At 39.5% G+C, this 16,891-nt stretch overlaps 2 protein-coding genes and 1 long non-coding RNA gene across 9 annotated transcripts in view; all 3 read right to left on the bottom strand.

The window, feature by feature from the left end:
• The window catches only part of GALNT3 (polypeptide N-acetylgalactosaminyltransferase 3), a 44,233-nt gene extending 39,334 nt beyond the window's left edge, over window positions 1-4,899 (bottom strand). For 5 of the 7 annotated variants that reach the window (XM_052675451.1, XM_052675448.1, XM_052675449.1 and 2 more), the window contains exon 1: window positions 872-1,064. The gene's annotated coding sequence lies outside the window, so the exon portion shown is untranslated. Of the gene's footprint in view, window positions 1-871; window positions 1,065-4,866 lie in introns of those variants that run through there. The other 2 variants (XM_052675446.1, XM_052675453.1) reach the window with 2 other exon arrangements.
• Window positions 4,900-7,933: 3,034 nt separating this feature from the next.
• Window positions 7,934-8,700, bottom strand: LOC128076928 (uncharacterized). Its single transcript, XR_008204732.1, has 2 exons — window positions 8,137-8,700; window positions 7,934-8,043 (listed from the first exon to the last, which is right to left on the bottom strand). It is a non-coding gene; the product is annotated as an uncharacterized LOC128076928 (long non-coding RNA).
• A 43-nt stretch (window positions 8,701-8,743) lies between these two features.
• TTC21B (tetratricopeptide repeat domain 21B) overlaps window positions 8,744-16,891 on the bottom strand; it is a 31,256-nt gene continuing 23,108 nt past the window's right edge. The window contains exons 23-29 of the mRNA XM_052675691.1: window positions 16,076-16,226; window positions 15,441-15,602; window positions 14,815-15,010; window positions 13,910-14,134; window positions 11,662-11,782; window positions 9,980-10,047; window positions 8,744-9,256 (exon numbers count right to left, since the gene is read on the bottom strand). Coding sequence (XP_052531651.1) covers window positions 9,179-9,256; window positions 9,980-10,047; window positions 11,662-11,782; window positions 13,910-14,134; window positions 14,815-15,010; window positions 15,441-15,602; window positions 16,076-16,226 — 1,001 coding nt within the window. The 3' untranslated portion in view covers window positions 8,744-9,178. The remainder of the gene's footprint in view (window positions 9,257-9,979; window positions 10,048-11,661; window positions 11,783-13,909; window positions 14,135-14,814; window positions 15,011-15,440; window positions 15,603-16,075; window positions 16,227-16,891) is intronic.

Genomic DNA, 16,891 nt, shown 5'->3' on the forward strand with positions numbered 1-16,891 from the left:
AGCACAGTAACATGTTCTTCAAGAAAGATTTGATGTGCATAGATATGCTTTACCGAAAAACTTAGTCTAAATTACTGTTAATTTTCTTTGGGATTATTTCCTTCAGAAACTGAGCATATGCAAATCCTTAGAAAACTCGTGATCCACACAGCAAATCAGTCAAAATATCTGTGAAGAAAATAAACACAATCTAAAATTCATCAAGACTATTTCTTACGTCACCCATGTTTTGCACACATCTGTCTTTAAACAAGTCGTATAAGACTTAAGCAGACTAACGAGCAAACACAAATGGGCTTAGCAATTTATTCTGCCTTTGGTTTTCTTCATAATTATTATTTCTTTTTATCTGCGTGCACCATGATTTCTGTTTGAAGGCACATTTCTCTGTAGTGGAGCTGCGTGCCCTGCCTGTTCATGCATAACCAGTGCCATAATGCACAGGTGAAACACGTCTGCCCCCAGGAATGAGAAGGCAACTCCTGTAAAGGGGTTGTGCAAGGAGAGCAACACAACCTATCCTTTCAACAGGCACTCATACATTCCAGCAGCATGCACAGCAGCATGCTGTGCAGAGAAACAGTGCACGTGGTGTTTCAGAGGTGCTTTTCAGAAGAAAGAGTCAACTGATAACCTTGGGATAGTGTGCAGCTGGGGTGAATTGCACCAACACTTCTCCTTTGCCACAAATGCACGAACTCTGATACAGATAAATCCCGAGTGCAGTGTTACTGATGAAATACCTTGAAGGGACAGTGCTTAACAATAAGAAAAGGGCTCTCTGCCACACAGAATAGTATCAGTTCCTGGAACACAAACTATATTACACAAACAACTGTCACCAAAGCTGTATGTTTCCTAAGGTTTTTACCCAGAGTAATTTTGTAGTCAGCAATGCAATCTTCACTTGCCACAAGCATTACATACATTTTTATGGCGCAGCAGCATCTGTAAACACAGACCAGGCCACGGCTCTGTCCTTCAGGACATGCTGAAGAAATATGTGGCACAGTTCAATTCCTTGATGTAACTGGTAAGCAAAGTATAAGTTGCTTTTGTTTTGTTTTTAAAAGAAAAGAAGCAGAAAACTTATAAGCACTACAAGCGCCTTCTAAAAAGTGCCAAAAGGCAGCAGCCGCCCTACTCCACAGCACAGCACAGCACAGCAGGCAAGCCGAATGCACAGCAGCCTCTGTTACGTTCTGCCACCCACCAGCTCCGGTGTCACACCGCCTGCCAGCAGCTGGCCTCACAGGACAGCCTCTCTCCAGTACCCATGTGCACACAGCTCTGACTCTGGCAGCTCGCTCAGAACAACACTATTGGCAATCATTAAAAAAACCCAACTATATGTCACGGTAACCTAAATCATCAGAAGTTCTTGCGGAACAATCCAGTAAGAAGGCATTTCCTGGGGTTGGTGTTCACAACATACCTTTGCTTTTTAATAAAGTTGTTTAAAATCTACCTTTTTTTTTATCTGGATGTTAAACAGTGTTCTGATGATTTCTGAGAATGTTTCTTACAGAACTCGAAAAATGCTTTTAAAAGAATAGTAACAACATTAAGCCTTAAGAATGATTCCAGCCACATCATTTTTTCTCACTATTTAGCTTTACTTTTTATTTAACTCCCGTCACTCCAAAATCACAGTCTGGTTAAAACCTTGTCTATTTTATCCTTCCCCAACACCTTAATGCTCCCCTAACGAGGAAGCAGGCCTGCAAGGAGCAAACATTGATTAAACTCTGGAGGAAAACCCAGCTGACACTAACAACCAGCTACTCCCCCAGACCAGCATAAATCTGACAAGGGCACACAGTTACACCTGTTGGGTGTTGCTCTGCTAAGGAACTTTCCAGTGCTTTTTGTTTTCTTCACATGAATCCCACAGCAGATTGCACTAAAACATTAGCTATTGAAGTAAGCACTTCCACTACCCTGGAAATCAAAAATTTCCAACTAAAAAAAAAAATTAAAAAATAAAAATCACTCAATAAAATCTTACCTGCTTCCCAGAAGAACATGCACACACACATGATGAAGTCATGGCTAAAAAATGCCACATTTGAAGTGAAACATGCAAGTCTTGCTGAATTTGGAATATTAGGGCTCTCCATAAAAAATCAAGAGCAAAAGCACTTCAGAACATGGGGAAAAGCAAAAGAGCTGCTGAAGTACTGTACCCTGTACTACTGCTTATGATTTATTAGTATTTGACTTAAATAAAGGAACGATTCACAAAACAAAACACGTGTAAGTTAAGGATCAATGCTTCATCTGAAAAGGAGAAGCAGAATCTGGTCAGCACCTGCCTGTGCACTCACAGCATCAAGTACTTGCCCCCTGGCTCCACCAAGAATTTCCACTGGTTGCCCCCTAGACAGGGCTGTACCCAACAAGCTGGTGACCAACAAACCCCTGATGTTGCTCCTCTGGATGCATTCTTTGAGGATCAGCCAGGGGAAGTCTTGTTCTGCTTCTGAGTATGTTGTAAGAATACTGAGTGTCTTCATTTCCCAAGTGTCAGTTTTAGAAAGTCTAAGGACATAGATTATTCTAGCACTGACTGAAGTAATTCACCCCAGTGATTACTGCAGAAAAATCAGAAGCAGTAACCTGATGATAACACAATGGGTGAAAGAAATTCAAGCAGCAGCAGCAGCAATCCAGAACACCCAACTGTATTCCAACCTTGTAAGCAGTCTTCTTTGGGAATTTCTTCAAGATTAAAAAAATGACACTACAACTCCTTCCTTCTGTGTATTCTTCTAAGAACTCTTTCAGTATCAGCACTACCACTGCTTTTCTACAGCTGAGCACTGTATGGGATGGGCAGAGATAGAGGCTAATTCTGATAGTTCTCCATGACAATAAATGATGAATTAAAAGTACACGGTGACTATACATTAAAACAATATTTATAGCTTGTTTTTACAGTTTTAGAACTACAACAATGCTCTGAATTTGAGTTAAATTTAAATTTTAGTCAACGCTGTAGCTTCCCTTTTCTTCTTGCCAGTTTGGTTTGGGCTGTTGTTAAAAGCATTCTAAACTGCTCCTAAAAATGCCACGATGACAACTGAGCACCACAGCAGCTGTAAAGTGCTGTTATAACTTCATAGTATTGGTGTCTGATTTTTATTTAAGCACCAGAAAACAATCTCTGGATCATATCCAAGGGATTTTTTCCCCCCCCAATTGCAGTAATGTTTCTAAGATAAGAACAGCATCTAAGTATTAAGTGCAGGCCCTGAAGTCATAGTTTTACACTCTAATTTGCCTTAAAATTTGTTTAAACCAGAAGAATGAGGGGAAAAAAGAAAAGAAAAAAAAAAGTTTCCTCATGTTTTTGCTTTGTTTATTCTGAAACGCACTGAGCTTTATTAGGTCAGTTACTTTCAAACTGCAGGAAACTCTGAGGTGCCATCTCTTTGCTCTTGCCCTCACCTGACCAGTTCTGCATGTCACTGCTGAACAAACTTCCCTAACAAACAAAAGTAGTGGTTTGACTACAGGATGTTATTCCTAAGTAGCTGTAAGTAGTTCTGTGACACTGTTTCACTGTTTATAAGCAGAACTATAACCTACAGCACAAAGTAGTAGCAAAGCTAAGGAAATGCAGACAACTCTGGGGCAAGACTACACTTCACAAAATGTAGCACTTCGCAGTCCAGAAACTTGAAGCACTTTCCAATCTTACAGAAGATAAACACAGAAAAACTCAAGAGTGCTGGCAAGCAACTGAGCATCAGTTCATGCTACGACCGTGACTCCCTGCACTGCCAGAAATGGGGAGCCCTGCACATCATATAGCTCATTGAGCAGACAAGCAGCACACGTTTGTCCAAAGCACAGAGGAATTTCCTGGAGCAATGCAGTCGGTAACCAAGGGCCGCACCACAAAGGACGCTGCTATTTTGACAGCAGTCACAGTACCCAGCTGCCCCACCTAAAAACAGGGCAAGGTTAAACGGCCACACAGCCACAGGGCAGGGAGGGCTGCTCTGCTGCTCCCCACGGCATGACAGAAATAGCAGCAACCAACCTACCCTCCGCAACCAACTTAATTTCTACTTTACTGTTATAGATGCCTCAGGAAGGCGGCAGCAGATGACAAAGCGACCGGGCCTGCGGACAAACCCTGCTAGAAGCAGCGCAGTAAGCCACAGAGCGGCCGGGCTCAGCCCAGCAGCACAGCGCTGCCCGCGGGCGGGATCCAACGGGCAGAACGAGGGCACAAGATGTAACGATTTTTGAAACAGAAGGCTAACGCGTGAAACGCTCTGTGGTGAACGTGTAACACTCAAATTGCCAGTAAGGTATTTCTTGTTTGATCAGCAAAAACGTTTAATAAAGACTTCTCAGCATAAGCACGCTCACACAAAGCCTCGGCTTCGCTCGTTTCTATCTGTATCACAAGTTTTATTGCCAGCTCTCGGATACTGAGAAAACGAGCGAAAGCCACGCGTAACACGGAGCGCTGGGAAGAGGCAGCCCGGCCAGCACGCGCCCTCGCTCGGGGCAGGACGGAACGCAGCACGCGGAGCTGCACGACGCCCCGCTGGGACATCCCGCGGTCACCGCACCGCTGTGGGGCCCGGGCCGTGGCCGCCACCGCTGCCTCCAGCAGTCACCGCCCGGCCCCGGCCCGCGCAGCCCAGAACGCCGGCAGCCCCCCCGGCCCCGTCCCTCACGCCTGGCCCGCTCAGGGCCCCTCCCCGCCCGACCCATGGCGACACGAGGGGACCACGTACGCTTCAGGGGGCTCTCGGGGATGGGATCTCCCACCGGGCCCCGGCCGCGCGCCCGCCCCCAAACCGCCCACCCGAAGACAGCGGAGCCGCGCGAGCCCTGGTCACTCACCCGGTTCGGAGGGAGAAGCGGCTGCCGGCGGAGGGAAGCGCGGTGTTCGTCCCGGCCGGAGGCCGCCCACGGCGCACGGAGGCTGCGGCGGCGCCTTCCGCTCGGCGGCAGCCAGGTGCGAGCCGCCCCGCGCCTGCGCGCCGCCCCGCCCTCAGCCTCACCTGGCGGCCAGGTGCGCGAGGCGGCGGCGGGAAGCGCACGGATCTTCTCTTCAGCCGCTTCCGCGCGCCGCGCCCGGAGGAGCGTTACGTCCGCGCATAGCGGGGCAGCCGCTGCGCGCGGTAACGGGCAGATCGCGGTGGAAGCGCGGCAGAGCGGCGCTGCGAGCTTTCGCCAATCCCGGCCGTGCTGCACCGCGCGCGGCCGAGTGCTGCCCGCGCACGTTGCTGGGAGACGGCAAAACGCTGGAGCTGAGGTCAGAACTCGAGAAAAGGGACGGCCTGCTGCGCGCACGGACGGACGGAGCGGCGCTTCTCGCTGAAAGGACGCGGGTTGTGAGGAAAAGGAAGGGCTGTACAAGTTAAAGTCTGTTTCCAAGTTGCCCAGGTGCAGCAACTTGAGCCCGCAGCGTCTCGGCTCAGCTCGCGGCGGGCACAGCTGTGGCACCGGCTCCAGCGACCACCCGCCGAGAGCAGCTGGGCACGAGGGAACGGTTCTGGCCGGGAACGCCTTCTCCCTCCCATTTTGGCCCGAGCTCCCCCCAGGTTACGTGTTAGAAATGGTGGAGCACGTTAAGTCCTTACTTCTACCTCTGAAAACTGAGGCTGGAGCTGCAGCAGGTACCCCACCTCTGGCACACAGCAGCCACCCCTGCTTGGTGCAGCCGCAAGGCTCAGCCATTCCAAAGTTCGAGTGATAGTAAAGGTTTTTAAATCTGTTACTTTCCCAAGTAAAGGCTGCAAGAAGAGGCATGCTTACTATTTTCAAGAACAGTACTTCAAATCCACATCCAGATCAGTCACTCTGCTCCTCTTCTGGCAAATGCCACCTCACATAGGCACCAAAACAGGAGTTTTAGCAGAGGAAGGAAAAAAAAAAAAAAAACTTATTAAAATAACAGTCCAAAAAAGTCGATTTCTTTGCAAATTAATCAAGACGTAAAACCACAGCAAAATCAGCCACAGCTGTAAAGAGCCACAGCTGATACAGCAGTGATCTGACTGTAAGAAGTGGCACAGCCACAAGCAGACAAGTACTTCTTGATGGATTTTATTTTCCAATTTTTCCCGCTTATTGCATAGGGAACACACCAACTGGTGAGTTGTTCATCACACACTTGCTAAGAACCAGCAGCCTACCCAAAGTGTTCCAAGACAATGCTTACAGAACAATTTCAACTTTCAACAAGTTCTTTGATAAATATAAGCGCTGTTTAAACTGCAGTGTTTGCAAAGCTGCTCACTCCTCCTCTAATGACTATTAAGATAAAGGCTGAGGTTGTTAAACTGGAGTTTCCTGATTTATGAGCCTTTCTAAAAAGTGCTGCAGATGCATTTAAGAATTGATGCAAGATAGTCAAACCTAGCTCAGAAAGGGAACTGTAAATTATTTCTATTTTTCCTATAAGAATCTAATTTGTTTCATCTAATTATATTATTTTACTCAATTATATTTACTAGACCATCTTTCTAATATTGGTAAAAATCTGGAGAAAAAAAAAAAAAAGTAGGAAAGAGTATCATCCCACTCCCAAAGAAGTTTACCTATCCCTCTAGAAGATACTCCACGCATTCTGTACCTGCGAGGTCAGGACAGTAGAGGAAGTGACACCTATGGCTCACGTTGCTATAGCTACAGGATGCCCAGATTCCCAGCTTCAGTGAATGAATCAATAGAAACCACAGCTTTGCTCTCCTCTTTTATTCAACAAAGGCAAACTGGAAGATGGGTTGCCAAGCAACATCATGCTAAAGACTGCAGCTCTTTGAAACGAGCATTACTGATTGCCTTCCATCCTCCCTCTCATCCTCCAGGAGTCTCTTCCATTCAAAGCCATTTATTAAGGGACTGAGAAAAAACTACCAGGACATGAATTTTAAAATAACTGTAGAAGCAGAAGGAAAGCTGGAATTAATGCTTAAAGTAAAAGAGAAATGAAACAATATAATTCCTTCTGCACTGAAAAAAGAAAAAAAATAGTAAGGACAGAAAAACTTAGACTGACTTATACAAACCAAAAGGGGATGGAAAGACCATTTCCTTCTAAGAATATTTTATTAAAGCAAAATTTCCTCTGAAGAATTGCTTATAGCCACTGTTTCTTTAATTGAAATCTAATGACGTTCCTCAACTGCACACTTATTTTAAAGACTTAACTCATAAAAAAAGCACATTAGTGGCTAGATGTCTTCAGGAAGCTTCAGGATTCCAGAAATCTTTTCTTTCATGCTAAAATCAACAAAAATCTCCACTATAAATTAGCAAGGAAAAGCTTCAAGTCTAACACCAATTTCTATCAACTAATTTCTGTACCATATCATCTTATGAACCATCTTACGAGATGGTAATATGCATCTTATGCTCATAATAAAATAAAGTAGGTGTACATATGGATTAGTTTTACCTATTTTGAAAATGACTTGCATGTACCAGCATAAATGCATTTATTCTTATTCTAAACTTGAGCTAAGTTATTCCAGTGCTAGGGAGCAAGCAGAAAGACATCAATCTCATACAGAAAAGGCTGTGGATAAAGAAATGCTCTCTTATTAGAAACTGCCTTGAAAAGCCCTATGTACTTGATCTTTACCAGTGGGGAGAAAAAAAAATAAAAAATCCAGCAGCTTAAGGATTCATAATCTGATCCCCAAAGACCAGCTCCCTTGTAACTCCTCCCTGCCTCTGCATTCTTCAAATCCTTCCAAGTCCCTCATCCTACTCCCATACTATCAGTTTCCCCCAGCCACTTAAGTTTTTTTATTCCTCTCTCTATTTTGCTCAACACAAAAAGGATAAGACTACACTGTAAGTTTCAAGGTTATGTGTGGAAGAAGCAGCCACTTACTCAAGTCTTTTGTCAACTCTCTTTCATACCAAAATTGTAGAAGTATTATACACCTGTTACCTGTTAGTTTCCATTAATTTTATTTTGGCTGACCAAAAGCTCAGAACTTCCTTGAATGCAGGATCTAGAAACCCCCAGTAGGTAGCATCGCTGCATTCAGGATACATATCGATCTGTTTAGGAAACAAGGCTGTAAGTTACCCAAGACATTGCACCCAGTTACAGAAAGGAAGATTACACACAATTTCAAACAGTATTTCATGTACCTTTAATGCTGAGTTGTCAATGTTAAGTTGTTCTTTCATTCACAGCATGCTACCAATCCCTTACAGATCCACAACCATGATACATGCAAGATGCAAGACTAAACACTCCAAATTAAACATGACAAATATTCATCTCCATGAAAGCCTGTAATACACCATGAGTAGAAAAAAATATCATGTAAAAATCTGTACAACTGTTAAATATTTAACGGATATTTATATAAGAATCTTAACTTTACACATTAGTGTTTCATTAAAAATGGAAGTTTCATCAAGAATAATGCATATGACTTCTTTAATCTTTGAAAAATAGTGTATTTGCAGCATATGTAAAAATAAAAACAAATGAAATCATGAATAGGCAGATTTCTTAAATCAAGATCTAGCATCTTAACAATAAACAAAGACAATGCCTGCGCTCGTCTGGACAGGCTGTTGAGCACTATTTCAAATGAACAAAAAAAATACTGCATTATATTCCCTAAAACATACTGACAGTGCTGGGACACAGAATAGAAGAGTGCACTACCTCCTACATAGCATTTATCTGGAAAGAGACTGCTGTATTTAGTATTTGTATTTAGAATTATGTATTTAGTATTATGCATTTGTATTTAGAATTATTTTATTACTTTTCTTAAAAATACACAGTTGTACAGAATACTTGCTATGTACATTGTGGACTACACGTGTAACTTTGAAAAATAGATTGAAAATGTACCTCCAGTAAGTCAGACACTAGAATCAAAGTTGTGTGTTTATCTGAAATGCACTTGGGCAGTATTCTATAGAGATGCTCGTGGTCTTTATCTTTGTTATTTTTTATTTCTGGATATTTTTTGTACCATACATGCAAGCAGTATTTTCTGCAGAATAGCTACAATTCCTTCCAGGGCTGCAGACTTTTCCTGAAAATAATCCAGACCTCTAATTCAATGCAAATCAATCATATTCACCATACATTCGTGCTGACATTGTCACTGCAATAGTTTCTGAAGGCACCTTATACTAATAAGTCAATCAGTTTAAAAAAAAAAAAAAGTTATGTTCTTAATGATGCACGGGCCTTGTCAAGTATTTCCTTCCTGATCTTTGGATAGTTTGGATGTGCTTCAAGGACCTGTCGAAAGACAAAAAAAACAACCCTCCACTGTAGAAAGTTCTGCATCTAAAAGGAAAGAATACTTGTGTGGTTATTGCCTCATTGATGAGCTTACACATTCTAGCATTTTGAATACTGTGATAAGTTCCTTGTAAGAATGCAGAAATATCTGTAATGAAAGACTACAGAGTTGGTCAAGATCAATTTTAGACGTTGCTTTCCCTTCCCACCACCTCGTAACTGGCAAAAGTGCAAGGGTCAAAGGGCATGCAATTCCCTCCTCTTCCATTCAAGTTAATCTTTCCAGTACTCTTAAATTTCCCCCCCAAAATCAGCAAATTTAATTATTCATTCTATCATTATGTCCACTCTGGCTCTAGAATTGTAGCTCTATAATTCGACATCTAGATATATTTGCACCACACAGGCAGAAGTATTTTCTAACAGTTCTTCCAATACAAGCATTTTAGTACTGTCTTCAGCTACAGCTCCATATGGATTTACCAAGCAGCAACCACAGAAAGAGAAGGCACTGCCACTTGAACATGCTTTCACATATGCCAGCCAGCTACTTCATCTCTTATTTACCAGATGGACAGAAAGCTCAGGATAAAGCAAATTAAGTATCCTGTACACAGTTAAACTTAATAATATCAGAAAAATAACTGATACAACAAAAGAAGGATCATTACGTAAAACAAAAGTTATTACAGCAGAGAGAGCATTAAGTACAAATTGTACCTTATGACAAATAGTAATTGCATCAACATATCTCTTTCCTTTCAGGTAATTGAAAGCCAACTTGTATCCTGTAAGTAAAAAGAGGAGGGGAAAAGAAGGTGATAGCTTCAATATCTGTATTAAATAAGTAAAATATCACATTTAAGTTCAATTTGGTCACCATGTGTTTCTATGGCTAATATATTTGTTTTCTGGTTCTCCCTTATCTAAGCCTGTAAAAATTACTATTTAAGTAATTACACTTTAAGTAGCATGTGAATGTCTTTACACACTGATAGACAGCTGCACTGGAATCAAAAGGAGACATTCTAGAGAGCAAGTTTTCCTCCAGGGAACACATAATGGCTGTCCTCTTTCAATGAATGTAGCACCGTACAGAGCTTCTCATCAGAGTTTCTGATCTACAATACATCATTCTTTTACAAAGAAAATAAATGATTACATTATTAAAGGACAAAAAAAAGTCACAGATGTAGAAACGAACCCAGGAATTAAAATGCTTTTCTGTTTCACAGTGACCAGACCACTAATAAAAATCTGTCATGAGGAATAGTTAGGCCCTGCAGAACACATCAACACTGAGGTTTTGAAAGGTAAGAAGTATAGCTCAAATATATCAGCCTGGACAGAGAAGTCCCAGTCCAGGGTATACTGAGGTGCCCCTGCCCATGGCAGGGGGACTGAAACTGGATGGTCTTTAAGGTCCTTCCCAACCCAAACCACTCTGTGATTCTATAATCAACAAAACACTGATCCACAGGTCACATGGAATAAAATCACGAACCAAATCATTGCAGCCTTAAGTGTTACAGTTAGAGAAACAAAACATGGGAGTTCATAACCGTAACAGCTACAGAATTTTCTAATAAATAAATAAATAAAACAACCACCAAACCCACAAAAAACAACATTGGTTTTCCAGATGACACCACAGACCTTCTCTCCCTAAAGCCAGGGAAAAAAGAGACTACAGATTACAAGCAGCATGCTTTTCTGAGGGGCCACTAGATAGTCCAAAACTGGGAATAAAATTTATGTAAACCACCAGCCTCAGGACGTAGAGACAAGACTAAGTGTTGAGTAAGAAAGGACATTTTAACCTAAATTTTATAAAGGGTTTCCTACTTCAAATAGTCCACAAATGTAACAGCCCATCTTGGGCTTCAATTAACCATCCAAACTGCAAATTGAATACTATCAAGTTTTCAGTTAGCCATTAATTTTAAAGCAAATATTTACAGCCCTTTAAACAATTAAAAAGAAAATCTTCAAATTTGTCTGATTATCAAAACAGAGTAATGAAATTTTAAGTGATCTGCCAACACTAGATACAGAAGAGGTATAAACAATTCTCTACTACAGCCAGTAGAGGCTGTATTATTGAAATATTATTGAACACCATATTTCAAGACAGCATATTAGAGCAAACCAAAAGAGCTGTAGATCTAACCTTGCACTAAAAAGAGTAAGCTGAAATTTTCTTAGTTAACATAGAACAGCTATGTTCTGTTATGGGAGCTTTCCAAATGACTTAAGTAGATCCTTAGACAGTGTGGCTCTAAAGTAAAGAAAAACCAGCAATATTCTCACTATGGAAAGAGAAATATAGTCTTTCCAGTAAAGGGTAGAGTTATTCATTCCTACTGTAGTGCATCGTATATATACACATTATACAAACATGCCTATGGTTGGATTTGATTGGTTTCCATATCTCCACGCCATCTCATAATTTATTGCTGCATCCTTGTACGCCTGTTCCTTTTCCATTATGTATCCCATGTACTCATAAGCCTTGCAACAGGACTGCAAAATATAATTCATACAAGACTTTATTTAGGTATCAACATTTAATTGCTGAAATACTTCAAATCTCTACAACTAGAAAGCTTAAGTGATACTTGTACTAGTTTTGATGACAAGATAGTCTTAATTTAAAATCATTTACAAAGAGTCTTGCAATGACTTCATAAGTCATCCCGAGTCAAATATAGAGTTCATCACAGAGGACACTACAATTACTCCAAAAATGTTCGGTGCCTCCAGAAGCCCTGCAGATACTTCTGAAATAATAATCCTATGGAAAGCATTTCAAGTCCAGCCAGGAACTGCTGTATCTTCCACAGATAGTCTCACTTTTTCTTCACTAAATATTTCCATAGCCTTAATTTTGAAAACTTTCATACATTACAGCTTTCCATTTAAAACAAAAGGCATTCAAAAATATCCTGAAGAGAACATCAAACATTAAATATTTCATTTTCTGTAATTCCAAGTGGGAACTTAAAAGGAACCAAGAAACAAGTTCCAGAAGTACTAGATGAAAATAACAGTTGTAATTATTATCACACAAACATACGCATCAATCTAACTGCAGTAAAAATTAGTAGAAAAGATTTAATAATTTATACAAGAATTTAGTAAATGAAGCAGAAAAAATTGTGAAAATAAACACAAGTCCAAACTACCACATGGCTTTACTGCAAACAGCTCATTTTATCATGTTGACAACAGTTAAAATACTTCAGTAGAAAAATTTAAACTTTTATGAATATATGCACCCTGCTTACAAAGGCAGAGCAAGAATTAAGAGGTTTTAAATCACAGCACATGGGACAAACAGCAGAGGAATGCTCCTGGGACCAGAATAAAAATATACTTTCTCTCATTTGTGATTAAAAAAAAAAAAAAAAAAAAAAAAAAAAATCAAGAGAAGAAATTGGTAAGAAACTCCAATTTAACAAAAAGTGCTGAGAATATCATTATTATTAGTTTATTGACCAAACCTAACACTTTCAGACTGAAAGAAAACCTTATTACAAGATACTAGACTTCTGAAGTGTTCACTCAATGTGTTTACTTACATTGTACATACATATCCACAACAGTAAGTACTGATTGCTAAAAACAACCCTAAGAATAATAAATCAATAAGTAAGTAATAAATAATAAATCTCAATAATGAGTTTTCTCAATCTAATGAAATATAACAACTTGCAGGATACATGGAAAAATGTAAAACAGCACCTATTTGTATGGTACACCCCCTGCTTGCCTTCTTTACGTGCAGATTAGAGAAAAGTCAGATTTACTCTGCTGTTTTGATAAGGAGCTTCAGATTTCTAAATTGCTAACTTTTCTCCAAAAGGCATTTCAAGCCTTTTAAAAGAAAAGAAGCAATTTGGCAGGCTAGCATAGTCTAAGTTCGTTGAGCTGCTGGGGAATTTCTACAACAACGTGTAACTTGTGGCACAGCCATGCTCAGACCACCTATTTAAAGATGTGTCATATTTAGAGAAATGAGTCATATTTACTCTGACATGGTATGAATTATGCCACTTCCACTGGCTGTCCAGACAAGTGAGTAAATGTCCTTCATGGTAGAATTTTTTCTTAACTAAATTATAGCTCATTTTCTACAGAAATAAAATAGGATGTATTCAGTTTCAAGAGCCGTATCTGCAGATGTGCACAATACAAGTACACTAAGAGGTGTTGTACTACCTATTCCTTAATTTCAAACAAAGAAATAAGAAGAGTATAAGTTTGAAAAAGGGAAGCTCTCAGGCAGGTTTCAGAAATGAGACTGAATTATATACTGTACCTCCTTGTATTCACGAATCAAGGAAAAGAAACACTATCAAGCTTCTTCCTAAACCAAATCTGCAGAGTATAAGCAGTATCCTAATCTTGTATAACATATACTGTATTACAAGATGTGTTCCAGATGAAAGAGAGTAAAATGTAGAGACAGAACAATTTCATTAGCAAAAAAGGACAGAACAAGAAAAAAAAAAAAAACACCATCAGAACTAAGATCTGTGCCCGTGCCATGTCTGTTCCATGCTTCAGATGAGAAATAATTAAGAGAATTATTTGAGATATAAATGAGAATTAAAATAAAAAGGTTATTTATAATATGCAATCACTTACCTTGTTATGCCGAAGGCATCGTTTCAATAATTCACCTGCTGTATCATATTTTGAAGACTGAATATATATGTCTGCAAGCAGAAGCCAACTCTTTTCAAACTCCTCTGCATCAATGGGATTCCAGTTCATTTTTGAAATCCGTTTTAAATGATTTCTAGCTCGTGGAGTCTGTTTCAAGATCATGTAGGCTGTAGCCATTCCCAGAAGTGCTGGTATGTGATCTTTCTGCAGAAAAAAGCATAGTAACTACTTGGTGATTTTCAATTTTTCACTTTAAAGAAACAATTTTTATTTTTTTTTAAGTAATAAGATAAGGCATCAGGAAGTTCAATTAAAAGCTAAATCGCAGGAACTAAAGACACAACATCCAACCTTATAAATGTGCTTTTCATCTAGTACAACAATTATTCTTACAATAGCAACCATAAGGTTAAATATTTAAGAGACTGAATACAGGTCTGAGCTCAAGACAACTGCACCCATGCTCAGGAAGTATCCACAGATATTTCTGCTCTACCTAGTGAACTAACTTTATTTGTGAGTTCCTGTGCTTTTATCTTACTGAATCTCTCTCTCAACCTGCCACAGCGGGTCAGTAAGTGGCTGTGTGGTGCTTAGCTGCCTCCCAGGGTTAAAAAACAACTGAAACTTAAACAAACCCAAGAACTCAAACCAAAAGCCAATACACACTTCAATAGCAGACAACATCAGCATACAGTTGAGGTCTAAGTTTTCAACTCAATGCACGATTTCTTAAATATGTTATTTCAGTGCAAGCTTCTTTGCACATTTCATATAAAATACTCTAATTAGTTTACATAATACCTAATATGACCTACGAGACTAATTATATAGTCCTAGTAAATGTAAGGGAGAAAACTGTGGAAATGAGACAAGTTACTAACCTCAGCCACTACTATTTCAGTGAAAGTGTTCAGTGCTCGTTCGACATTTGATTTCTGTTTGGTTGCCATGAGACAATAATTTTCCATGATTTGCAGCTGAATGTGACCCTGAATGGTCTGAGGCTTGAGTTCCTTCAGAAGATTTTCTGCTGTTCTTACAGCCAACTGCACAGACTCCTGCTTCTCTGTCGAATTACTGTTACCATAAGCCATTTGTAAAAAAAACAAAAAACAAAAAACAAAACACTTTGAACATTTACCTTTATATATAAGATTACATTTTTATACATCAAATAAATTACAAGTGTGTACAGGGTCCATAATAATGTGATAAAGGCACGCATCTGTTATACAGGCATTCTACATTCTCTCCTGTAACAATGACAGGTCTAATCTGTCTATAACCAAAACTTCAAGTGCTAGGATTCCAGATAAAATCTCCTACACTTTCTGCTTAACAATGATTTATTTTTCGGTTCAGAATTGTTTCTCATCTTGTAGGCAGAATACTCAAAGCATTAGGTGAGCCCAAAATTCTAGCAATTTACATGATCAAGAAACATCATTAAGGGGTAAAGGAGTGTGATAATAGAATAACCCAAGCAATATTTACTTCATTTGCTTACCCTGTGTCAGCATCCAGATTTTCAAAGACTTCACCACCTATAGTTTCATTATCTGGGTTCAAACAAATTTCAATCATGTTGTAGACTGCATTCTGTCCCCAGTCATTGTCCTTTCGAGCTTTATTAAAATGGCGGAGTGCATCATTTGGTTCACCTGTATACCTACACAGATAATTACACTACTCAGAGTTGGGCAAGTATAATTGGCTGCCCCAAGTTGTACCTAAAACCCAAGCATTTAAAAAACAGCTCACATATTTACACACACCAGTAACACAAGTTTTGAGAAGCAAATGTGCTACTGCAAGGAACAGGCTTTTGCAGATTAAAAAAAAAAAATCTGGGAAATTCTAAAATTTCAAAGCTTTACATCATTGAACCAGAAAGAATATCCTTCGTTACTAAACAAAATATGAAAGCCACATGTGAGATAAAACAGCTTTTCTCTGAAGAGTTCGTTGCAAAGTATTACAGAAGAGACAAAGAAACCCTTCCTTAAATCCCATTAACTAAATAAAGTGAAGTACTGCTAGAATACTTAACACAACGTAAGTAGCACCTACAAATGATAACAGGTAAGAAAATTAATTTAACCGTGCACTGCATCATATAAACTTTATTTTAACAGCAAGTACCAGAGATACAGTCCCTTGCAGTAGTGAAAGCCTGGTTCAAGCTTTGCTCTGGAAGAATGTTTTTCAGCCATTAAAAGAAAACTTGGGACTTCTTCTAGTTTCCCAGCTCTTCTTAACAGATCAATTAATCGCGAGAGAGTGGCATAGTTATCTGAATAAATAAATAAACAGGACATCATCAGTTTAGTCACTTGCACTGTGAACAGATTTAGAGATGAAGACCCTGCATTGTTTTTCACACACAAAAATGATACAGTGTAATATGAGTCATGTTATAAAACAATGTCAGATAAAAGACAAAGTGATACCTCTGCAAAACTCCTAAATAGACTGTACAAAGGTAAGTACAATTGTGCCTCACTTTTAAGAGTTCTCAAAAACATTTTTGTACTCTCACAGCTCATTTCACACAAAGACTCATAGAAAGCTTGACATTCATTGAAGTATTATTTAAATACATTTCTGTCTGGTCATAGCCTTTAATCATCTATAATTTTATTTGCCCAGAAATAAATTTCCAGGCTTGTGTTTGTGCATTTATATAAATACAAGAAAAAGTGCTTTATGCTTACAAATAAATAACACTGTATTTGGCTGAAGTTAAACAATGCACATTGCATTGCAGCAGTGTAAATTATTACATCTGAGAGAAGTTATTTGCACATCTTTCCTAACAATAGCTTTATGTTTTTATAGATAGTGGTGGTCTTTGTTTTATTTGCATTATAACTAGCACATAACAAAGCATTTTTTAGCTATTTGTACCTCTCTTTCATTAGATGTCAGTACCAAAGAGTTAAAAATACCACTACTGAA

Source organism: Tympanuchus pallidicinctus, unplaced genomic scaffold (assembly GCF_026119805.1).
Source record: "Tympanuchus pallidicinctus isolate F22 unplaced genomic scaffold, pur_lepc_1.0 scaffold15, whole genome shotgun sequence".
In the NCBI taxonomy this organism is placed as follows: Eukaryota; Metazoa; Chordata; class Aves; order Galliformes; family Phasianidae; genus Tympanuchus; species Tympanuchus pallidicinctus.